This window comes from Peromyscus leucopus, chromosome 9, assembly GCF_004664715.2.
Source record: "Peromyscus leucopus breed LL Stock chromosome 9, UCI_PerLeu_2.1, whole genome shotgun sequence".
Lineage (NCBI taxonomy): Eukaryota > Metazoa > Chordata > Mammalia > Rodentia > Cricetidae > Peromyscus > Peromyscus leucopus.
The window spans coordinates 112659232-112685483 of record NC_051070.1 but is presented as its reverse complement, the minus strand read 5'-3'; the positions used below and the strand labels follow the sequence as shown (position 1 = coordinate 112685483).

General features: G+C 39.0%; 1 protein-coding gene across 25 annotated transcripts in view; it reads left to right on the top strand.

Annotated features, from left to right (window-relative positions):
• The window catches only part of Erc2 (ELKS/RAB6-interacting/CAST family member 2), an 893602-nt gene that overhangs the window by 368890 nt on the left and 498460 nt on the right, over nt 1-26252 (top strand). For all 25 annotated transcript variants that reach the window (XR_003735931.2, XR_003735930.2, XM_028882471.1 and 22 more), the window contains one exon: nt 4037-4204. Coding sequence is in view for 23 of the 25 variants with exons in the window: in XM_028882471.1 (XP_028738304.1) it covers nt 4037-4204 (168 nt within the window). In the remaining 2 variants the exon portion in view is untranslated. The remainder of the gene's footprint in view (nt 1-4036; nt 4205-26252) is intronic.

Here is a 26252-nt window from a genome sequence, read left to right as displayed (position 1 = left end):
AGTGCTGTTCATATTACTCATGATTGTGAAGCTGCTTCTTCCAAATGCTTGCTCCCTACTTCAGTCTCAGCCTTGCATATTGGGATTTGCTTCTATCACTGTTTTGATGGTGGACATTTCCGTTTGGTCCATATATAGAGCATCCTGCTTTGATAGCTAAGATGCAGGCCTAAGCCAACCACAGTCGAACATTTCTTCTCTGAATCTCACTGAGTGAGCCCATGTGAAAACACCTATGATTGATGAAAACTGTTTCAAATCACAACTATAATATGGAACACTATGTTCTGCTGTTTTTCAAGGAGCAGACCAAATGGCCTTGCTTTGAATGTGAAGTGAAAATCCTATTTTGTTAGCAGATAAGAAAACTCAAAGTAATGGCAGTGTTCTGGTTGGCAGATGAAGTTGACTTTAAATATTGATGAGTCACTTCATAATCTGAGATGCTTAGGTAGAAGCCAAGGATTTTCACTGAGGAAGGTCTGAGGATCAGAATCTCTTCTCCATCTTTTCTGACAGTACCTGTACACCCATGGCCAATGTGTAGGAAGAGGCATCGCTATCATATGTGAAGAACCTGCAGTTCCCAGTTTCTGGTCACAGAATGTCTAGCCTCTCTAGTAGGGCAGTCAGAGTCACCTCTGCCTCATTGCTCCAAGCTCGTGGCATCACTTCTTCATGGGAATTCCAAGCTTCATCAGGGGCAGAAATGGTAAAAACAAAAACAAACCAAAACAAAAAAACAAACAAACAAAACAACCTTTGACATTTTATACAACTTTGGTTCACATACCCCATTTTTGGAAAGGGTTAAGCAAAGACGAGTCTAGTCCAGTAATATCCTTGTCTTTAACATTATCTGCTGCTGACATAGTCTTCCCAAGGCAAAGGCCTGCCTTTATTACCACAAGATGTCAGGCATTGAGGGTATGTTTATAAGCTGTGGCTAGAGATTGGGGGAGGGAAGGGTGACTTGTCCTGATCTTCACCGACCTAGGCCCAACATGTATCCTTTCAATGTTCCAAGTTGCTTCTTCACTGTGTCCTCATAGTGCTCATGAGTCTTTTTATTTTGCATTATTACGATATTCTTGTAGCCTGCACTTCTTTTAATGTTTAAGTCTATATTGTGCTGTACAGGGGAAAAATTCTTAACACAAATTGGTAGGCACACAATAGTCTTTCACTTCCTGTTGCCCATCCTTTTTTCCCAAGGCAATCACTTTTCACCCCTTTTGCCTGGTTATTTTAACATTTTGACTTCTTGATGGTTGATGTTGCTGCTGACTTGATTTTCTGTTGTAGAAAGCAAGGGTCAGACATCCATTACCACAGAACCCCATCATCCATAAGTAACCTATTGTCCCCTAACCTCTTCATTCCCTCAGGAGGTTTATATGATATTTTAGTTTCTGGACTTGGTTTTGTTGTTGTTTTGTCTCTTAGTCATGAAAGGGAATTGTATATTTGCTAATTCTTAGTTGAATATTTATATTTTTCAATTTGATTGAAATTCCAAATTTAACTATATTGACATATAAATTATAAAACTATGCAGTTTGATGAGTTTTGATAATTATCTGTGTTATGCATCTGATCTCTTAATCAATTTGTAGAGCAAAAGTTTCCTTCTTGTGGAATCATATACAAGACTTTCCAAACCAAAAGTGAAAAGGGGAATACACTGACATCCTTACCATCTCTTCATACTTCTCCCATTTCTTCCCGAGTAGCCAAACTTACTGTCCCTTCTTCAGGAAACATGGAATGAAATGGTCATGTCCATGTCAAGCAATACATATTCACTCAGGACTTCTGCTCTTTACACATTCACTCAAGGCTTCCTCTGCATTACCTTTTAATATTATTTCATTGGGGAAATTGACTAATCTAAGATGGAGTGACAGTGTGGTTGTTTGAATGAGAATGATCCCCATAGGCTTATATATTTGAATGCTTGGTTCCCAACTGATGAACTACTAGGAAGGATTAGGAGGTGTGTCCTTGTTGGGGGAGGTGTGTCACTTGGCATGGGCTTTTGATGTTTCAAAAGCTCACACCAGGTGCTCTCTCTCTCTCTTTCTCTCTGCCTATCTATCTATCTATCTATCTCTCTATCTCTCTATCTCTCTATCTCTCTATCTCTCTATCTCTATCTCTATCATCTCTATCTCTATCTCTCTCTCATGCCTGTGAATTGGGATGTAAAGCTCTCAGCTACTGCTTCAGCCTGGCTACTTCCCACCATTATTATAATGTACTAACTCTCTGAGACTGTAAGCAAATCCCCAATTAAATGATTCCTTTTTTAAGAGTTGCCTTGGTCATAGTATCTCCTTACAGCAATAGAACAGTATCTAAGACAGAGAGAAACATTCTGATGCCATCATTGATGTCTGTTGAAATGGTAGCACAGTAATCTTAGCAAATATTTCTAGTCCTTTTTTTTTTAACATCCAATTGAGAAAACAAATGCCTTGGGAGTAATGTATTAGATTTCATTGTTCAGCAAAGAATTTTCTTGTAAAACTTGTAGGTAGTTTCTAATAATAATTAGGGACAATAAGCCTGTATATAATATGTCACAGTTGCTCTTAGAAACTGGCATAGTATGCATTTGCAAACATGAGTGAGAATGTGATGTCAACCAATAAGGAAATTCTGAAAAGACAAAATTAATTTTAAATGATTTTCATATTTTTTGTATTCTTATATGTTTGATGCTTCGGAGATTTTCTTCTATAATCTGATCTGAGCAGTCTAGGGTGGAAGTAAAACTTACTTTGTGCGTGGCATCCAGAATGTTAAATTACACATAAGACTTGGGGCGGGGAGGTGGCTCAGTCAGTAAGATGCTTGCCATGCAAGCATGAGCACCTGAGTTTGGAACCCCGGCACCCAGGGAAAAGCCGGATGTGACAGAATGCATCTGTAATTCCCGTTCTGGGGGGACAAAGACAGTTAATAGAACTGAAACAGCTGAACTGATGAGCCGTGGGTTTAGTAAGATACCATGTCTGGAAATAATAATAATAACCCAGGGTGGGGAACAGTTAAAGAAGTCACTTCTCATCACCTTGTGGACTCCATGTGCTTGAACACAACATGTGCACATGCATCCTTACATACATGTGTACAAAATGACACGAACACATACATATGATACACATAAACGCACACAAATAAAAATGCACAATGCTTATTTTTTTCTTTAACTAGCAACATTTGAAAAATGGGAATTTTGATTTTCTAATGTTTGATCTCAGATAGAAATGGGAATTCTTTGGTGCTCTTTGCTGTTTTTACAAAGTGTCTGGAAAGCAATCGTCTTCCAATTTGAGAATGGCTGTTTTGTTCCCACATCTTTTCTGGCCCCGGCAGCATAGCTTCCTCATGGTCCTATGCATTTTTCTAATTTAGCAGTTTCTCCACGTGTCTATCTTGTTCATCCAGATGTTCTCAGTGTTCTTGGAGGATCCTGAAAAGCATGAACAATGTTTCCCCTCCCAGGGATCTCATGTGGAAGAATCAGTGTGCCTTGTTCACTACCCTAAGCAAACATATTGTTTCCCATAGGTGGGCAAACAAACACGGGGACATGCTACTATTTTGCAAAGCCTTATTTCATGAAAACTCTATAGAATTTTTTTTAAAGTAGTACTGTTCAGCTATTTGCACAACAGGACATCATGGTAGATTCTACGTTGTTAAAATGCACTGAGGTCACTTAAAAAAACATTCATTTTTATTTTATGTGTATGGATGTTTTGCCTACATGTATGTCTGTGCACCATGTGTGTCTACAGTTGTCAGAGTGGAGTGTTGGATCCCTTGGAGTTAGAGACGGTTGTTAAGCACTGTGTGGGCACCAGAATTGAACCTTGGTCATCTGAAAGAACAGCCATCCAGTGCTCATAACCATTGAGCCACTTCTTGGTGTCTTTGAACAGAGGATTAATTGCGTCACGCTCAGGTGCTCCCTGCTGCCACCCCTTCCCCCAGCACTGACTGTGTTTCTTCTGTGTCCTCATTTCAGGTCGATGCTCTGAGATTACGGCTGGAAGAGAAAGAATCTTTTCTCAATAAGAAGACAAAACAGCTGCAAGACCTCACAGAAGAGAAGGGGACCCTAGCGGGAGAGATCCGTGATATGAAAGATATGTTAGAAGTAAAGGAAAGGAAAATCAATGTTCTTCAGAAAAAAGTGAGTCGCTGACATAACCCCTTCAAGATGGGAGTTGTTATCATACATGGTTGATGTTTCAGAGAGATTTGGTACTGTGGAAGATAAAGTATCTTTTTAAAATTTACATTAGGATGTATCAATTTTTTACTTACTGGCATTTAATTTACTAATAGTTGTACTGTATCATCTTTAGCATGACCTATGTATTTTCTGTTGGATTACCCAAGAGGTTTTTTTTTTATTTGCAATCTTAATCAATGAGGAATTATACCAATTTATATACAAATATAAAACTCAGACCTGTGGGGGTAAGAGCTGGGGTTTCAGCTCAGTGGGAAGAGCATGTGCTAGGCCCTGATTCAGTCTCTAGCAGTGGAAAGACAACTGGATGAAAACTAAAAATTCCTAAGTGGTGATTTTAATGTTTTTCATTATGAAAGTTGACCAGTATATGTAAGGATGGTGTCTTAAGATAACCTTTGGTTGATCATATCTTGTTGTCTTTATCCATTCCTCCTGCCATAACAAACTGTCTGAGACTGAGTGTTTTATAAAAAGTAGACATTTGGTTTCTTTTCTCACAGTTCTTGAGGCTAGAAAGCCCTGGATCCAAGTGTCTGTGGTTTGGTGTCTGGGAAAGGTCGTCTTTTTGCTTCCAAGATGGCACCTTATCACGACACCCTCCTATGGGGATAAGTGCTTCTTCATGATGGTGATGTAAGGTTGTTATCCTGTACAGAAGGTCATGGCTCTCCTGGCAGTCATTCCCTAATGGTTCCACCTAGTCTTACTAGTGATTATATTTTAACATATGTATGTTGGGTGTCACACCCTGACCATAGCAATGGCTAAATCCATGTGGACTATTTTGGGGGCGTGTGGTCACTTCTTGTTCCATTTTTACTTAGTTGGAATCAGTGGAGAGAATGTACAAGGAACTCTACCACAGTAATCCAATAAGATACTCAGCCTCATTCAGGCCCCTCTTTTCTTTCTTCTTTAAGTGGTCCGTTTCACTCCCTACTCGGGATCTTGATTTTATAACATCACCATATTTTTACTTTGGGGAATTCCCATCGTCTGCTTTATAGTTTTTGATACCCTGCAATTTTTCCTTACTGTTCATGTTGTTATTTTTAAAAGGTCAGCAAGAAGAAGATTCATAACCCTGCATTCCTATGAACATCAAAATGATAGAAATATACAGGACTTTATGAATCATGGGTAGCCATTTTGGGAACAATCATCAGCAGGAAGCTGGCTGGCCAGGAAGTCACTGTCAACAGTGGTCCTGTGATACTGCCCATACAGGCACACAGGAGTAACTGGTTCCTCCTTGTGTGCCATTTGTCACCATCCCTCACCTGGATCTTGTCATCAGTGCCCCAGATGTTTTCAGTTGCGGTTCCTACACTCTGTTCTTAACATGGAAACTAGAATTTTCCTTTTAGATCCCAAAAGAACTTAAGTTACTCTCTAATCAAAACTTTCCCATTTCAATCAAGTTATATAATTTGTAGGTCCCAGTATAAATGAAAACGTAGAGCCTTTTGCTCCCAAATTGGGAATGTTAGGATTGTCATAGGAGATCATTAAGTCAAGAATGGGGCCCAGCACAGCTGTACAGATCACAAGTCCATGACACTGCCCCATCCACTGGCTTCAGCTTTCACTGATACTAACAGGTAGCAGTTCTTCCAAAGGTCATAGAACCCTACATAATTAGGCTCCTAACCTCCTACCCTCCTATGTTAATCTCATATCAGTAGCTAAGGGCTGTGTATTCTTTTGCAGAGACATATGTGCTCTCTCAGAGTCCTGAAATTTGACAGGACTTCAACCTCTATAGGGCACTGGTTCTAGACCCATTGTGGTGGCTATCGGTTGTTAGGCTTTTCGTTTGAAATGTGTTATGAGTGACAACTATATGATATTTTAAAGGTCTGTCGTGAGCAGTAGCTATCATGAAAGGCAGAATGTTGACAGCACTCAACAGTAATTTCTATATTATTTATATGAAATGTTTTGGGTATATCAGTTATACAAAATATATTGCTAAAATCAATTATTGTTATTTGTGTCTTACTGTCTATTTAGGCTATTTATTAGGAAGTATAATATTACATATGTGAATCTAATTGTGTTTGTACCAGATAGAACAGCTGTAAATATCATATATATATTACATTATATATAATACATATAAAGCATTATATATATATATATATATATATATATATATATATATATATATAAAACTCATGCCTTTGCTTCTTGAGAGTCTCTGCTCAAAATGAAGACCTTGGCCTCTCCCACATAAAATAGAATGTGTATTCCAATCCTCTGGTTTACCTGTACAATTTTATTTTTCTAAATAGAACTGATTACCATCTGGAAAATATATACCTTCTAAAGTTTTCCATTGAAATTTTCAGAGTATAGATTGCAGAATGTAAGGCTTTATTATTTTTCCATTGCTGTATCTTTAGCACATAGTAGATATGTTTGCTCAATAAACATTTAATGAATGAGTGAATGAACTTAGAGTTAAAATACAGAGCATTTGGTTAGTTAAAGTTAGGGTCTCCTTAGTATTGCCTATGGTCAGGAAAATCTCTGCCTACAAGATTGACTAAAACAGTTGATACTCACCGGGTAGTGATGATGTATGCCTTTAATCCCACCACTCAAGAGGCAGAGGCAGGCGAATCTCTGAGTTCAAGACCAGCCTGGTCTACACAGCTAGTTCCATGATAGCCAGGGCTACACAGAGAAACCCTGTCTCGAAAAACAAAACTAAACAAAACCAAAACAAACAAACAAACAAACAAAAAAAGACATTTGACACCTTGTTTCTGTAGATGGTGATGAAATTATCAATGAATCCCTAGGGTCTAGACCCCTCACCTGCCCATGCTTCTGGAACTCCATAGATGAATTCTCTAGTCTTTCCTCTTAGAGAAGAGGAAAATCTCTTCCCAGTGTATCCCTGTCATATTATGATTGATCAGAAACCAATGTGGTACACTGGCTTTCATTTCACACACAAATTAAAGTTACCTTAAATCATTGATACTTTACCAAAGACTTAAAAAGCTTTTGTCTAGAGCTCTGTGTATAATGGTTATTTAGTTGATTGTATTGCTAATTCATTTCTATTAAGATATGATATGTATGGACAAGGGCTTGTTCTGTGGATTCCCATCTTGAAGCACCAGGTAATTAATAAAGATGACTGGAGAGACCTGGGCAGAGACAACTAAGCACCCTTGAAGCAGGGTGGCTGTGCAGGGCAGGTGACTCCTTTTTACAGCAGCAGAGCTAGAGCGTGTTCTATGGACTCAAAAGATTGCGTCAGTTCCCGCCTCTGGGACAAACTTCCTCAAAAAATCAAGTTAAGGGAGGAAAGGTTGACACTGGCTCCAAGTTTCATAGGATTAATCCATGGTTGGTTGATTCCATTGCTTGAGTCTTGAAGTGCAGCTGAACATCATGGCGGCTGGGGAGTGGGCAGACAAAGCCACTCATCTCGTGACAGCTCAGGAACGCGGTGAGCGAGGAAGGGGCCAGCGACTAGTAGCCCCTTCCAGCACTTGCCCAGTGTCCTACTCTCCCGTCGGGCTCCACGTCCCTAAGTTTCCAGCCTTTTCCCAAATGCAACCAGCTAGAGCCCAGGCCTTTATTTAGCACATGATCTTTGGGAACATTTTAGATCTGATCCATGAAAGAATGCTTTCATTTGAGTCCTCAGCAGTTAATGACAAGCAAGTTGGCATCTGCTGAACATGCGTGCACTGAGTACTGAGTGCTGGGTGCTCTGTCACATGCGCTGCTTAGTTCCTTTCAACTGTAACCGATGACCTACTTCCAAGATTTACCTCAAAGAACTAAGGAATGTTTTGGTTTGTGATGAGCTTGCCCATGGTCATGTAACCTAGGTACAAGTTTTTTTTTTTTTTTTATGGTTGAGAAAAATAGAATAAATTAGATAATGCAAATTGAGTCAATAAACATTTTTCTTTTGACCTTAATCTGTGTGATGATGACACCAGCTGTGAGAGTGGGGAGGAGGAAGAACTGAGTTCAACCTTTGCCAGGAAGTGAGACTACATCTTCTCATTCTTGAATAGTAAGTGGCAATAGTTGCTGGGAAGATTTTCAGGCAACACTTCTAAATATCTAGGAAACACGTAATCACTTTGACTGATGTGCACATATTGTAGAATTTTAAGCTTTCCCCATAAATAGTCAGAAGCAAAGGTTTGAGTACAAGTTTGGAAGTTATAAAGTTGAGAACAACACTATTTTTGTACGGTATCTCCTTTAGGCAAAATGTTTTTAAATCATGAACTTAGTAGATTTGGAAATTTGAAGTTGTTTATCAGCTTCACATTATTTTTTTTCTTTTTACATTTTTATTTTTTGCATATATGTATCATATGTGCATACACACACACACATGTTCACGTGTGTGAGGGTGTTTGTGCACGTGTGTGGAGGTGCAAGGATAACACCAAGCTTCTCCCTTGATGGATCTCCATCTTTTATGGAAGCAGGGCCTCTCAATTTAGCTCATCATTCACTAGTCTGGCTAGCCTGTGTGCTCTAGGAATTCCATGTCTTTAGCTCCTGTGTTTTGGGATTGCAGCTGGGCTGCCACACCTTTGTGACTTTTACCTGAGTTCTCTGTCCTACACAGATGGCTTTTATGTGAATTCTGGGGATCCAAACTCTGATCTTCATGCTGATATGGCAAGTACTTTGTCCACTAAGACACATCCCTAGCCCATGTTTCTATTTAACTGTTTACCAATATATTTGGAGAGTCCATGAAACCACTGCAGTATAGTGAAGGGGCATGATCTGTTATAACTTTATAGTGATGGATAAGTTATCTACAAAGAAGTGACATACACGATTCAGAACCTGATTCAGACCTGTGCAAGCTTAAGCTGGACAAAGCCCTTGCATAGAGGACAGAGGTACATACCAAGGTCTACCCCTAGCTAAGGACCTATGACATTGATTGCTCCTTGGAAAGGGAGGCTTAGTTCCCTTAAGGGTGTGGTCCCGGGTGGATCTACCACCCTCTAGTGGATGGCCACATCTTCAAAAGTGTATAAGCAGGACTAATTGGACTTGATGGGTCTAAAACAAACAAACAAACAAACAAACAAACACAAAGTTGAATGGGTATGGATTGTTAGATGGATCTGGGAAAAGTTGGGGGAGAGGGATGAATATGATGAAAATACAATGTATCAAATTCTCCAAGAATTGATTTGAAAATGTGGAGATAATATAGAAGCCAATGACGCATTGTCTTTGCATCTGTAGAGTTCTAAGAGTTTTGTCTACATTCAACATAATCATCTACTTCGGAGCAGGCATAGATTAGAACAGCATAAGCTTTGGATTAGGGTGTGTTGGCACGAAATAATAATAAACTCATGTCAAAGTCAAAGCTGCAATATTACCTCGTTGATGACCTGCACTGTGTTATGGTGCTAGTAGAATGGGGATATACTCCTTTAACTGGAGTTGAATATCCAGAGACACTCAAGTGGCAGGTCAGCTCTGATCAACCTTTTACAGGAAGACAGATTGCTCAGGATGGACCCTTGACCCTGAGGCCATAGTTTTGGCTCCATTCCATAGTGCCAAAATATGGAAAATTTTCGTAGGTGACAAAATTGTGCACATATGCGGGTGTTCACCAGGCTATCCACTTGCTGTGCTATCAAAGGCAGGGTAGCATGAGATTTGTTCTGATCCCATAGCCTTTTGTTCCCACACCTGAATACAAACAAAGTTCAGCTGATGAAGTGTAACTTGACTACTGAGTTTTTATAGGAAATGCCATAAACCCTTGATGACATTGTACATTTGGAAATTATATAATGACCATGATGTTAGGACATGGTAGCAATATTTAAACCAGATCAGTTTTGGACTGTTATGCAGCTCATAGATTCTCAGAGCATACATTTTCTACCCAAGAATTTGCTCTAAATCCATTAAAATTGGGTAATTTTTCAGGATCTGTTTTCATCCTCAGTCGTATAAGCAATACAAATGTACAGAGCAGGAGTACTTTATATACTGGGGGAAGAAAAACAGATTTGTAGATTGCCTTCTGACTTGGAAAATGGAAGGAGGGGTGAGTGGAGTTGGTTCTTGTGCATGATGTTTATGAACCTGCTAATTTCAGCACCTTTATTCTACATGTTTGGCATTATTGTGGTTGAAATTCTGATAGACAGTGAACTCAGGAGTAAGGATGCATCCTTTTACTGATACCTGTGTATCAGTAACTTTTCCAGCTTCTGAAGGTTCATAAAGAAAAAGATATCCTCTGGTTCTTGGGAAGCTGATATTCTGGTAAGAGAAGTATTCCTGCCTAACAACCCTTTATGTAACTGCATGTGTTATACTGTCAAAAGCTTACTGCTTGGTAGTGCATAGAGCAGAGCCACTTCTGGCTACTTTAAGCTATAAAAATATATTGAAAGACTATCCCAACCACAATAATTGGTCTTTAGGACAAGATTATTTATAATCAAGAACTGTGTCAGCACTAAGAAACCATAAAAGCAAACATCAGCAGAAACATGCATTCAGATGCCACCTCCTCTCTCTGCCCTGACATTGCCAACTTAGTAGGGATTCAGACTTTTAGGACTGCCTCAAATTTTGTCCAAGTATGCCCCCTTGACAACATCTATTCAAGACCCTTCCTCTAAATAGATTCACACTTTACACATGAGCTTTGTGCTCATTTTTATGTCATATCCTTCAGAATTTTTTTTTCTAGTACTGCAGTCTGGGAGAGATTTTGTGCTCATAGAGAAGATGCCTTCATCTCTTTGCAAAATTCTTACCACATGTTGATCCTCCTTCAATCAAAATACACTAAGTTTTCAATGAATGAGAACTTGGAAGAAGAGACATTTCTTTGAGATCTACTTCTGTCTTCAGAATATTGTCATCTATGAGAAGAGTCATTTGCCCCAGTGAAATGTCAAACCCACTCACTGTTCCCAGTACAGTGTGTTCTGTGTAGGCTGCAGGAGGGAACCATCCCATGAATAATAACACTCAGAGGAGATGACTATTGCTCTTCCCACACCTAACACCTCCAGCCTTGGCTCTCTTAGCTGTAGTGAGATGTGCACCCAAAGTATGACCTGGTGCGTGCAAGCTTGTTCTTCATCTTCATGATGCCAAGACCCCAGCTGGCAGTCCAGGGGTTGGAGCTGTACCACAGTAGTGGTCTTAGGTCTAAGGCAGTAGATTTTTCAACCCTCTTTCCTGCTTCCTACTGAGCATTTGCATTTTTGTTTGCCACAGCATGGAGATTGTCAGGTACATCTGGAAGGTGGCATCTACTCCAGTATGCTAATCAGTATCCTGTTGTGCAAATCACACCTGCAATGAACACTTCCACGGAGAACGCTGTTCCACAGGAGTCCTTTCCTTTTCAAGTGGACTGCCTTCTTATATTGACTATCTAGGCCCTTTGCCTAGAGATAGTGTTTCTTAAAATGCATTTTACACAGTTTAGCAGAATATCTCTGTGCTCTGAACATTACCTTAGCTAATATGTGTAACATTTTGTTCATGCAAAGATCCTTAGAACTTTGAGGTGGTTTACAGCAATGATTATGTTGTTGATGTGTATGTATGCATGTGAGCATAGGTGCTTATGCTGGCTGATTTTTTTTTTTTTTTTTTTTTTTTTTTTTTTGGTTTTCGAGACAGGGTTTCTCTGTGTAGCTTTGCGCCTTGCTGGCTGATTTTAAATGTCAGTTTGACCCAAACTAGTTAAACCTGAGAAAATAGTTCCACTTGAAGAACTGTCTGGATCAGATTGGCCTGTAGGCATAGCTATGAGAGATTTTTATTTTTTCTTTAAGAAAACCACTTTTACAATCTAGGTCCTTTATTTCCTTTTTGTACATTAAGCCAGGAATCCACAGCAAATGGACTCAAACAGCTCAGGCTCCTTTCTGTTAATTCTCACAAAATGTGACTCTCTGGTTGGAGCAGGCTAACGATTCAGCTGAACCCAGGTGCCCTTCTCTTTGGCTTCCTTTTTCTTCTAATTATTCTCTGTCACCCATTTCAAGAAGCTGTCTCAGCTCTTAGAGTGCTTGATGTGCTCAATCTGCACACTAATTCTCTTGGCAAGAATCTTGCCCTTAACTTGCTTGTTTACAATGATGCTCATAGCATACTGGCTGATGTTGTAGACTCTTCCTACTACTCCATGGTAACATTTAAAGGGCATTCCATTTGAACAGTGCCCATTCCCTTGATGTCTACAGTATTGCTCTTCTTGTAGATTCACATGTATAGGGCCAAAGAAACACCTCCATGTTTTCTAAAAGGCCTAGGTAACATATAGCAGCATTCCTCCTCCTTCCCTTTGTGGTTGTCATTTTGGTGAGTTATTAGAAGATGGCTGCCATGACTGAAAGACGAGGCATTGTCTTAATTGTTGCCTGATGTGGGAAAGTCTAGTCCACTGTGGGTGGCACCATTCTCTTGTACTATATAAGAAAAAAATCTGAATGTAAGGCTGCCTGCCTGCCTGCCACCCTCCATGCTTCCTGCCTCACTTCTTTGGCTGCAAAGTCAGTTTCTTGGTTGGAGGTAATGTGATGTGGAGCAGCAAGCAGACCTGCTTTCAAGGTCCTGTCTTGCAGTTCTGCCTTCAATTCCCTCAATGGTAGACTGTAACCTGGAATTGTGAAACAGATAAACCCCTTTCTTCCCCAAATCTTTTACTCACAGCCACAGAAATGCAACAGGAGAGTGATGTTTGAACTATTACTATTATGTTTTATAATTTTATATACAGTGTTCTATAATTAAGGAGAATGTATATTATTCTCTGTCAGATTATAAGAATTATTAGTATTAAAATTGATCAGGCCACTGTAGTCATGGTATCAGTGAATCTGTACATAGGAGGGACATCTCACCTCTCAGAAGGAATGAAATGAGCAAGGAGTACTTCCTGGAAATGTCGATGACTGAATCTGGCACTGAGGGACTTTGAATTATTGTCTAGTCCAGGCATCAGGATAAGCATTTTCAGGGCTTGACAGGAAGAGGCAACACAGTGTGTTTGGCGGGATCAAAAGTAACTTAATATAGCTGGACCACACTTCTTGCTCCATTTACGATACCAATCTCACAGCAAGGAGCTTTTCTTTATGTCTTCTGGCAATCACATATATTATGTAGTTAAAATCTGAGTGACATTTTGACTTCCATACTGTAAATGTTTTCCCCTAGTCCCTTATGACTTGCAAGTGGCAATAATGATTATCTGTGTTATTTCAAAATGTAGTTCATGGCCAGATCATGCTGAGAACTGATTCTTACTCACTGAGAGAGCTGAGCCAAACCAAGAGATACAAGTTCACTTTTAAATAAATCCTGGCTTCTAAGTTAAGACGTTGTATTCTCAATTTCATCATGGCAGATTTTTAAAAAGGTTTTCATATAATCACTTATAACACTCTTAAAATATTTAAAATTAAATTGCCTGGAGTGCCTGGCCATGACTATCATTCTGATGGGCACAGGCATCTAGTCACATCTGTTCATCTCAGTTGCCAGCTGTTGCTGCAGTTTTGTGATAGGGATTAGAAGTGGTTGAGCCTTTACATTTTTCAGTCTGGAGATGATTCTGTTTGTCTTCCCATATACTCCCCAGGCCATTTGATTTGAATCAGTCTCATTTATGTGGGAAGGAAAATTTTCTGTCTGTCTTTCTCACTTATCTTCTATTTGGCAATGGATTCTGCCTGGCTATGAAGAGCTTATGCATATCTATATTAACATTTATCAATGTATATTGTGAAGGGAGTCCATAATTCTAAACTTATATAATCCATGTGTAAGTTTCCCCTACAAATAGGTGTTAAGTAGGGGTTGTATGTTCCTGGGGCCTGTAGCTCCACAGCGTCTTCCTTACTGTTCTGATATTATAATATTATTTCCAGTATTTCTTTTTCCTTTTCACTTACCAGATTATACAACTTACACAAATCAAAAGAGATAACTACTTTAAACAGAGAATTGTAACACGAATACCAGATACTGTTAGAATCTTAGATGGTCTTTTAATAAAAAACCCAGAGCCAGATACCGTGATGTAAGCTGAAAGATCAGAGAAGCAGAACAGCCAACCACTAGTTCTTACCTTTATGAAATCCTCAGTCTAAAGAGAGGGAGTTCCTTTTTCCTCATGCCTTATGTACCTTTCTCTGCCCAGACATCACTTCCTGGGATTAAAGGCATGTGTGCTTCCAAGTACTGGGATTAAAGGTGTGTGCCACCACTGCCTGACCTCTGTGTCTAATCTAGTGACTGGCTCTGTCCTCTGATCCTCATGCAAGTTTATTAGGGTACACAGTATATCACCACAGAGAATTTTTACAGAAACTTAATTCTGAACCAATGGCATAGAATATATGTCAATTTTGGATCTTGTAATAATATTTGTGTTACGTTTCCTTTTTATTTATTTATTTTTATTTTTTATTTTATTTTTATTTTTTTGTTTTTCAAGACAGGGTTTTTCTGTGTAGCTTTGTGCCTTTCCTGTATCTCCCTCTGTAGTTCAGGCTCGCCTCGAACTCACAGTGATCCACCTGTCTCTGCCTCCCGAGTGCTGGGATTAAAGGCATGCACCACCACCACCTGGCTACATTTCCTTTTTAAGTTGCTGTTTTTTAAAAACAATAACAAAAACATTTAACTAGTAACCAGTACTTGGTTAGTATATTTATGGTTCTTCACAACGAGTTTATAATCCTAACAAAAATGCTGTGGTAGGATTCTAACTTGAAGCCCCCAAGAGTTCTAACCTCCCTGGTGTTCCAGACCTTGACTATTTCCCCAGGAGTGTGACCGTAATGAATTTGTTATTGTTGGTTAAGTTCCATTACATGGTATGGTTGACTTTAAGAAATGGAGAGATGGTCTGGGTATATGTGACATAATTGCATCAGGACTTTATTCTTGGCTCCTATGGTTAGAAACAGGGTAGTCAGTGGTTGGCAACACCAGGAAGTTTCAATATATCCTAAATTCTCTTCTGTTGATTTGAGATTGGAGATGCCCTGTGGCAAAGGATGCAGGCAGACACTGAGACTGGCAGTGGTTTCTCATATAAACCAGCAAGGAAGCGAAATTACGATTCTAAGACTCTACAAATACGAAGTTGGCCAGCAGTAAAAAGATTCTTGGAAGTGCATTTCCACTAGAGCCTCCAGACAAGTATTCATCATGGCTGACACCTTGATCTCATCCCTAAGGATAGACTCCAGATGTCTATGTAGGACTTCCGACTTACACAACTGCAAAGTTGGTGCTGTTTTAAGCTGCTAAACTGGATGTATTTTGTTACATGGCTGTAGAGAATAGATTCAAGTGCATATTAAAATAATTGATCAGAAATTCAGCTGCAAGTAAACAGGACTGGGGTACAGAGCATGCGGACAAAGGAGGTTATAGTCCATTAAAGAGCACTGTCTACAAGAGAACCATTTCTAAAGCCTTGACTTGTAAGGGTAAGAGTCATTGGAATTTTTATGCAGTTTTATAATCTTAGAGGGATTTCATTATTCTAAAATGTTTGCTTAAGGGTAAACTGTCATTACACTGCTCATATCATCTTATTTCAGATCAAATAACTGAGATTTTTGAGAATGTGATATGTGTGTCCATTTTCCCTATGAAATCTGGAGTTCAGTAAGAGAACCATCAGGCTTATTCACCCTTTTATCCTGTAACCAGCACAGTTTTTGGCATGTTATAGGTGCTTAATAAATATTAGATAGAAAACTGAAATGGAATGGACTGAATGAACAATCTGTCCAAAGTTCTGGTTGCATTCAAAGCAAGTAAATGAGTAGGGAAGGCTGTGTTCCAATAAAACTTTATTTAACAAACAGCTTAATTGGCCTATGGGGTGTAGTTTGCTAAATTATGGTATAGATCAAAAATTATTATAGCTTGTAGGGTATTCTGTCATATAGCCACCTTCATGGCACATAGGAAAGTTTTTTTTAATGCATCCTAAATATTTAATGGAAGTAAACAAGTATACTTTTCTGGAACAGATTTACTGTTTGACTCAGACATTCTTTATAGTGAAAAGGGAAGTCTTCTGCCATTCCCAAGGGTGAGGTCTTCCCTACTTCCTGTTGCATTCTGTAGCTTTTTTGTGAGTAATTCTGATTGAAGCAAAGCTAAGCAAACAAGTTATGCAGGAATGAATAGCCCCCATTGACACTGGGTGGAGATAGTTCTTTCTGTAGTGCTAAAATATGAAACTAAATTCTTTAGGCCACATATGAGACACTACCTTATGAAGGGTGGCATACACCACAGCTCTCTAAATATCAATGTTTGTGAACTTAAGAACAGCTGGGGGCGTAGTCACAGGCAGCCAGGTGGGAAGGAAGGCAGGGAGGGACAAAGAACCTCTGCCACCCTTCACTGTTACCAACACTTTCTTAGAGATTATAAGGGAATGGTCTGTGGGACCTTATGATGGCACATACAAATATTAGATATTAGAGGAAACGAATGTGGAATCATTTACCAAGGCCTCTTAAATCACTGCTTCTTCCCCTAGGAATTTTTTAAATAGAAATAATTAAGATGTAGGCATTGATTTAGCTACAAGCCTCTTCACAAGATTTAAGAAAAAATTTACTTTTCTGATTAGTGAAAATATTCCAGTGATGAATTATCCAAATAACTGATGATACAGTTATGTGTACAAATTCATCAATAAAAATGGTATCATAACAGAATACTTAATGACACAGGAAGATATTCAAGTTATTTTATTCATTGAAATAAACTATAATGTATATGACAGAAATATATTAAACCGTGTGTGTATGTGTATCTGTACTATTGGCTGTGAACCCTAGTGCTGTTGCTTAGAGGATTTTAAAATTCCAGTCATGAATTAATCAGTCAACTTTCTACCATAGCTATGATGAAATACCTGAGAAAATCAACTGCAAGGGGGAGAGATTTTATTACTTATTTATTATTTTGGTTGATGTTTTCAGAGGTTCTAGGCCATTGTCAGTAGGTTCCATTGCTTTTAGTCCTGTGGTTAGGCAGATTATCATGGTGATGGGAGTGTGTGGTAGAAGTGACTGTGTACCTCAAGTCAGAAAGCAAGAAGCAAAGATGGAGAAGTCAGGGGAGGAAGATGGAAAGGACGAGGAACAAAGAATCTCCTTCAGTGGCATGTTCCTTCAACAAGGCCCTCCCTCCTGAAGTTGCATCACTTCTCAATAGGACTGCAGACTGATGGAAACCAAGCCTTTGGCACATCCTCTTGGGTAGACACATTCCAGGTTCAGTCTGTAAAAAACAAATTAATTATATAACCTTTGGCTTGATTTCCCCATCTGTAAAATGAGAATAGGTTCATATCTCACATTCAGTTTCAGTCTAACATAGTTGTGTTGAATGAGATACTCATCATGGTTAACCTGTGACAAATTGCTATTTTAGAATAAAAATCAGAATTTTAAACCCTAAGTCTATCAAGTCTTTTAAATCTAAAGCAAAGAACTTGGGGAGCAGGTGGAATCAATTTAAGAGATCATCTTAAATCTGTTGTTAAATTTACATATAGTAAAGTTTACTCTTTGTGGTATGTATTTCTATGGTTTTTCATAAAAGCTTAGGATTGTGTGATCCCCTCCATCATTGTGGTACAGGCAGACTTCTGTTATCTCAGAAACTTCCATTGGGCTGCTCTCTTCTTGTTCCATCTCCTTTCCCAGCTCTGGCAAGCATTCATTTATTCCCCCTTCTTGTGATTTTTATCTTTTCCAAAAATATGGAACTGGAGTCACGCAGTATGGCGTGCATAGTTTCTTTCACTTAGCACGATGCATTTGAGGTTCATCAATCTTACAGCTCCTATCAATAGTTTGTCCTAAAGCTACTCCTTTTAGAGGCAGTTTTGCAGATACCCTAATTGTTTGAACAACTTTCCATGTTATAATCTCATAACCATACAGATCTTTGGTCCCTGAAGTTGCTCTGAAGCCATGGTTGTGACAGGGCAGAATATTGGCACTGAAGAAGAGGAGAGGAGGATGCTGAGAGCCAGAAAGCAAATGTTTTGCCTGACATGAGCTTGGCAGAAATAAGTAGAAAATCCAGACCTTTTGATGCTAAACTGGCAGAGTTATTCTGGAAATGAGATGGGTGGGAAGTTAATAAAAAGTCCTCAAAGGAAAGGATAAGACATGCTTGTGTGCATGGGCATGTGAATTGCATGTGTATTGAAAGGCATGAAACAGACTTGAGAACAGAAAGAAACTGTTACTTGTCTTATGTTTCAGATAAGGAGGGCTTCTGTTCACTGTGATTCCAATTTGTAACAAAGAGTGTGTGTATGGATCCCTCTCCATTTTCTAGCTCTTACAGTAAAGGCTGTCTAGAATAGAGAAGGCCTGGAGGCTAACACTGTGAATGTGTGTATGGATCCCTCTCCATTTTCTAGCTCTTACAGTAAAGGCTGTCTAGAATAGAGAAGGCCTGGAGGCTAACACTGTGAGTGTGTGTATGGATCCCTCTCCATTTTCTAGCTCTTACAGTAAAGGCTGTCTAGAATAGAGAAGGCCTGGAGGCTAACACTGTGAGTGTGTGTATGGATCCCTCTCCATTTTCTAGCTCTTACAGTAAAGGGTGTTTAGAATAGAGAAGGCCTGGAGGCTAACACTGTGAGTGTGTGTATGGATCCCTCTCCATTTTCTAGCTCTTACAGTAAAGGGTGTTTAGAATAGAGAAGGCCTGGGGGCTGCTACTGCTTTCTTTCTGGATCAGATATCCAGAATTTTAAAGGTGTGAGTTCAACCTGTTGAGTATGGAGGTATGAAGTTTTCCTGAAACCTGAGCTTTTACATTCTTTGTTATTTGTCTTTTATTCCTTGAGAAATAAAGCACTTTATTTTAAAGCAATTTATAGATAAGTATGTATTAAACTTCATTTTTTGAGCAAAGAAATGATATAACTTTTCTCATTAAAAAATCAGATTAGGCCTTTAAAATGGAATCTTTTTAATTTATATATTTATCTATTTTTTATAAGTCAGTGAGCAAAGTAAATATTTAACCTTAACAAGGAAAATTCAAATTTATGGTTTGTAATGTGGAATTTAGAAAAGAAATGGAATTAAACATTTATTTTTGCATTTAAGTTGGTCATAGTAATGACTGCTTATATTCATTCATATATCAGCTAATTTTTGCTTTGTATTGTATTAAACCAGCCTCTTAAAATATTTTTATAGAGGTTGACTGAATGTCAGAGATACAGAACTTAGTTAAACACCCAGGGTAATTTATATATTTGTTTCCAGAAACTTTAACTTAATCCTCTAGTAAACATGGCACTTGTCATAAGGAAATACATATTATTTGCTGTGTTCAAATCTAAACTCTTAGAAAGTGTTATTATTGAGGAAACATAATTGAGCTTTTGGCTTGGTATTTCATTTCCGTTCGTAATTCAAACATTTGTTGTACATTTCTCTGTGGTTTATACATTTTTTCATTTCAATGCCACAAGACCTTTATTTAGAATTTTAAGCTAAACATTTTTTTCTTTGAATAATTCATCCTTTAATCCATCTTTTGATGCTTTTATAGTCTCTATAATCAAAGATGTGGGAACCAAACAGACTACGCTAAATGTTATGGTAGTTGACAAACTAGTTTCTTGTTAGATAAGTCTCCTAGTTAGAGTGTCAACACAGATTAATGCAGAAGGAGAAGAAGACTGAAGAGTGTTGTCTACAGTGCTTACAAAATCAGTAATTCGAGATAAGGAAGGCAGCAGAGGCACTGTCCCAGAGCTGAGCTGCAGGGACATTGTGAACATCAACTGTAGCAATTGAGTTTGCCTTATAGCTCACAGGAGGTGCTAATTTGCTCAGACATCTTTTGGCAAACTCCTGTGCAGTGTCTTCTTGTTCCTGTTGTTATTTATATACAGTAGTGCCTGCAGCTAGTGAGATATCTTTCTGGACCTGCCTCTTCCTAACTGAGAAAAAAGGCTTGAGGAATATAGGAGATGTCAGTAGCAACAAGCAACTCGAATTCCTCAAGATAAAGACCATGGCTGAGAAGACTTGAGCAGGCAAGTGAAGATTACTGACTCGGAATTAATAATAAATTTACAGGACTGCAAATCAAATCATGCCAAACAATCTTTATCGTTTCCTAGGTGGATGTGCAAGATTAAAGAAAGGAATTCAATAGCGGTAATATCTGGAATTGAGTAAATCATTTAATTCAGTGTCTCCACAAATCTTTGGGGGCAGTGGAATGGGGGAAGGGGAGAGGGAGAACCACAGTGAGAATTGGCTCTGAGCACTATCATGTGGATTCAATTTAGCTGTTGTAATAAATTACAATGGAACAAGGTCCATTGGGATGATGTTGGGATCAATAGAAGGTCAGGCTGTAACATCTCCAGCAGTGGTCTGGAAGAATGGATAACACACTTTATTAAGCTTGGCAGGCCAGGAGGTTTTGGAACTGTTGTGGTACACTGTCACTGCCATCAGTTTTATGAAGCACCTTTTGGGTATGTGGTACTATAAGGGCTGCTATATAGAAGTTAGAATGTGGACAATGGTCTGAGTGGTCAGTCTGTTCAATAATGATAACCACAGGTCTAACTTATAGAGTGCTTACAAGTCTTCATGCATAGCACTTAGCTATTTTCATGGATTTTTTTTTTAAATCCCAGTGGTAACCCTTAGAGGGGGCAATGCAGCTGGTAAATAGCAGTAGTTGGTTATGGTCAGAGGTAGTCTGGGTTTTACTCTGAAGTTTTGTACTTGGAGAAATGTATGTACTCTTAGAGAAAGAATGTGTTCATTTATTTATTCATTTGACAATTATATTCAGTGGACTAAGATGGTCCAAATATAGTAGATTATCTGTAGCAATAAAATTTAAAAAATGGTGAGATCCTGCTTCTAATTGATATAGGTATAAAGTAAACACATGGTAAAGATTTTATTTAACTCACCAATCTGTGAGGGAATAAGTGAGAAATTAAAACTGTATAAGTCTGGCAAACAAATGTTTGAGTTACGAAAATGAAAATGAACATAGGAATGGAAGTAGAGCTGGATTCCCCACAGTAGAGAGGGGAAGTGAATATCCTACTGGACAGTTCAGAATCTTCACATTTGTAAATAAGAATTTGTTTCATTGCTGTAAACTATTTATAATTTATCAAGTTGTATAGTTGCTCAAAAGACAATGGAAGACTAGAATTAAAAGGCCCAAGAGAATGTGATCATAGCAATAGATTTCTTCTAAAGCCTAACTCTAAAGAGAGAGGTATGAAGTGGCTCAAGAGGGTTTGATTTGGAATAAGACTTAACTACAGACACTATATCTCTGCAGTAGTCAGTATGGATTGTAATTTTGACATAATCTGGCATAAACTGAGAGACAAGTGTCTAGACATACCCATGGAAATGCCTTTGAGAGATCATCTTCACTAGTTTAATTGAGACTACAAGATCCACCCTGAAGTAACTTGGGTCCATTTCATGGCTTTGGGTCCTGGATTACGTAAGAATGATAGAAATAGTTGAGCATGAGTATTCTTTGCTTTCTGTTTTGTGATTGTCAATGTGATGGGACCAGCTGCCTCAAGATCTTGCCACCTCGATTTTCCCATTGTGGTAGACTATACCCTTGAACTGTGAGCCAAAATAAGTCCTAATATAATTAAATTGCTTTGTTATTACAGCTACAGGAAGGATAACTAAAATTGGTACCAGAAGTGGGGTTATTGTTGGGCTAAATCTGTCCATATGGTTCTTAAACTTTGGAACTGGTTTTAAGGAGAACTGGGGAAGAGTTTGGAGCTTTGGAATAAAAGCCCTCAAATGATATAAGCAGAGCTTAATAGCCCATTCTTATGTGAGACTGGAAGGAATGATGAAAGAAGCTTGAACAGTAGAGGCAGAAACCAGATTAGGGCCATATGTGGGATATCTTGACCAACAGTCTGTCCAGGTCCTGAGAAAATGAGTGAAGTTGCATTTAAAGAGAACAGGCTGATTTGTTTGATAGAGGAAATATGAAGACACAAGAGCATTCATGCTGTTGTCTGGCTACTTTTTACTGCCCTTATCCAGGACTATAGTGAAGAAGTGCAAAACCCTGGGCAGATGTTTCAAGGGGACAGGCTTCAACCTGAGATGACAGCAGGAATTGGTCGTGGCATCCATGTGGTACTGGTTTTTCAGGCATGAAAGATGGATCATTGTTGGGGTCATACAGTCTTGTGCCACAGTTCCAGAGTCACTGACACTAGGCAGTGTACACCAGGGTTTGAATCCTTGCAGGGAATCCTAGAGAACTTATATGGAGCTGTGAAGATGAAGCCTGAATTATAATAGAGACCCCACCATGTTCCAGATGCCAGGACCTTGGAACATCCACAAAGGCAAATAGCCAATATGGAGTAGAGTCTGCCTAAGAGAGAGACAGTATATCCCACAGGTGTCAGAATTGGAGAAGAGGAGTTATTCAAACCTTTCGGAACCTAGAAAATTCTGTCATGAGCACAAGATGTCAGACATGGAACTGCTAGATCTGGTGTTTTTCTGCTGGTTTATAGTCTTGCTTTGGTTTAATCTTCCTTGCTAGCCCCAATTCTTCCCTTTTGGAATGGGAATGTTTATTTATTCATTCATTTTGTCATTGTATATTGGAAGCATGTAATTTATTATTTTACAGGAGATCACAATTAAGAGTTTTCTTTGAGTCTCAGAGGAGACATAGATTTTGGATTTTAGACAGCATTGGAAATGTTAAAGACTATGGGGACTTTTGAAGTTGGGCTGAATGTTTTTCTCCTCATGAGGTGGACATAAGACTAGAGAAAAAGTGGTGGAAGGTTATGGCTTAAAAGTTTGGGTGTTGAATTAACAGTGTGTGAAGTTCTGAAGATCAGTGCTGCTTGTCAACTTGACAGCATCCGGCCTCACTTAGAAGGCAAGGCTCCAGGCCTACCAGGAAGGATTGTTTCTGTTAGAATACCCTCTGAGTATGACTTCTGGGGATTATCTTGATCAAATTGAGGTGGAAAGACCCATCCCAAAGGAAGTTGGTTTTAACTTGCATATTAAGGAGAATGCTGACTGAGCATGGTGCTTTCTGACAATGGTGCTCCTTTCTAAGCTCCGATTTTCTGATTCCCTTTACTTCTCCATCACCATGGGCTAAACCCACAAACTGTTAGCCAATAAAACCTTCCTTCCTTAAATGTGGGGGTGTTTTGTCATAGCAATGGGAAAATAGCTAAGATGTTCTCTAAATTCTTCAGAGGACTTCTGAGCAACAGTGGAAATTCAACTAAGAATGTTTTGAGCCTTAAGTAATTTTGTTTTTTATGTAGGGAAACTTAAGCCCAGAGGCCTGAAAAAGTATCCAAAAGTCACTTATATCCTTATCTCCAGGCTTTCCAGGATCCCCTCCCTGACCCTGGGCTTTAGGAGAGAAGGGAGCTTTCAGACCACAATGTCCATGTTGGAGAAGGACCAAGTATGTGAATAAAATTTATCTGGAAAAACAAGCCATGGTATTCGTGTTCACATAGGAATTTAATTTTAACAAATTGGCTAGTGATTCTGGAGACATGATGAGTTTAAAATCTGATGTGGGGGGAGGTTGGCCTGTTAGAGACCTAATGTTGAATTGTAGATTCATTCCAAGGAAGTCTGTTAGAGAACCTGGGAGAGCTGGGAGCACACATACTGCAGACTAAATCTGAAGGCTATTGCTTCTTAGTTGGGCAAGGTGAGCCATTTACCTTTGGTTGAGTGGAGCCCACTCATATGGTAGATATTAACCTATTTTATTTAAAGACCACTGACTTAAATGTATGCTCCACCCCCCTCAACACCCTAATCTTGAACAATATTGGACTAAATATTTGGATATTATAATCTAGTCAAGTTGACAAATAAAATTAAGCATCACCTCGTGTCAGAAGACTGAGGGATTTTACCTGATTGCAGAAGTGACTAGAGATAGTAGTAGATAGTGGCTGGGGAAATGCTGACCTTAACCTGGGGGTGGTGGACAGTAGGATGCCATGGGTCTTCAGGTGAAACTTCCAACATCAGGACCTTCCGTAGGACGAGATGCTTTTGGAGTTAAGTTTATGGCTCATGACAACCAAAGAGACAAACTGAAGCTCTACATCTCTGTACACCTGCCAGGCCACTATATATGTCTCCCTAAATGTGAAGAGGAGGTATGGCTACTGAAGGGGTTCATGGAGCCTTATCATGTGTGAGGGCTATTCCACGATAGAGTTTATAACCAGAGACCATCTGGTAATCAGGCCTAGAATATCTTGGTGTAAAAATTTGTAACTTGAATTAATAACTCACTGAGAAAGTGCTTTGCTGAAAATAAAATTGATAGCATCTCTTTGAAACACCCAGTAATTTAGAGAAGGATTTAGTGTACATGTTCATAACACAGAGTAGTATGTATTGTCTAAACAGTTTCCTTATTTGAATATTTTCAGTTGACTAGAGAGGTTATTTTTTTTTGGCAGACTTTTTTTTAAAAATTCAGTTTTAATTTCTATTTCTTTTATGTAACATACCACTACCCCCATAATCTCACCCACATGCTGAGATGTGCACACTGTCACACACTTTGCCTAATAATCACAATAAATCCATGTGAGTCTATTAAATGGGTAATGGAATTTATTAAAATATAAATTGAGGAAATACACTCACAATCACAAAATGGAGTAGACAGTAGAAGTCGTCCTCTGATCTGACCAGGAGCGAATCCACCTTGAAGGCAGGAGCCAGGAGAAAGGATATGTGTCCCTTCTCCAGCTCCTTATCAGAGGTCACATACCACAGCAACAAGCACCACCTCCTTTGGGCCATATAGCCCAGGGTCATGGGCAGAGCAAATACCACTACACCTAATCTTCCTGTTCTTCAGGTGGGTTCTTTCTTTATCCCTAATGTAGAACTAACAAGGTCTGGGGGTTTGCAATTGCCATGAACCTAATAGTTCTGAAAATCCCGTAGTCCCAAAGTATGGCTGTAAGACGAATTGCTAAATGGTCTTATTATTAAAAAACCTAGAGCCAGATATTGGGGTGAAAATTGAGAGTTCAGAGAAGCAAAGGAGCCAGCCACATTCTTCCCACTAGGAAATCCTCAGCCAAGAAAGAGCTACTTCCTGTATTCGCATGCCTTATATGCCGTTCTGTGCTCTGCCATCTCACTTCCTCTCTCCCCCCAGCTACATCACTTCCTCTTTCTGCCTAGCTCTACCGCTTCCTGTCTGTTTGTACAGACCTCCAGACCTCTGTAGTTAACTAGCACTGGGATTAAAGACATGTGCCACCACGCCTGGCTCTGTTTCCAGTATGGCCTTGAAGTCACAGAGATTCTGATGGAGCTCTGCCTCCCGAATGCTAGGATTGAAGGTGTGTGCTACCACTGCCTGACCTCCATGTTTAATATAGTGGCTGGCTTTTTCCTCTGATCTCCAGGCAAGCTTTGTTTGTTAGAGCACAAATGAAATATCGCCACATATGGCTGAGGAGTGGTTGAAGGACATGATGCTGAAAAATTAAAGGAAAGGAGGAAGGACAAGTGAAAGGTGTTGTGATGAGGGTTACGATATAGGCACAGAGGCAGAGTTGTGCAGGGTTGAAGATCTCTATGAATAGCTTTGTGGCAACAGCATTCAGTGGAATGGACTTGACATCACCTTAAGTGGTTTAGATGATGAATTTGATATATCATTTATATTTTGGTGAAATTGAAAGTTAAATATATAAAAGAAAAGGTAAAATGTATTAAGGTTTAGTTGGCACTGTTGATGTTGTATGTGTGGGAAGAAAGGGAGAAGAAGAAACAAAAGAATCTTATCAAAGCAGTGGGAGGAAGAAAACAACTAGAATTAAATTTTGGCTCCTTTCTTCTTC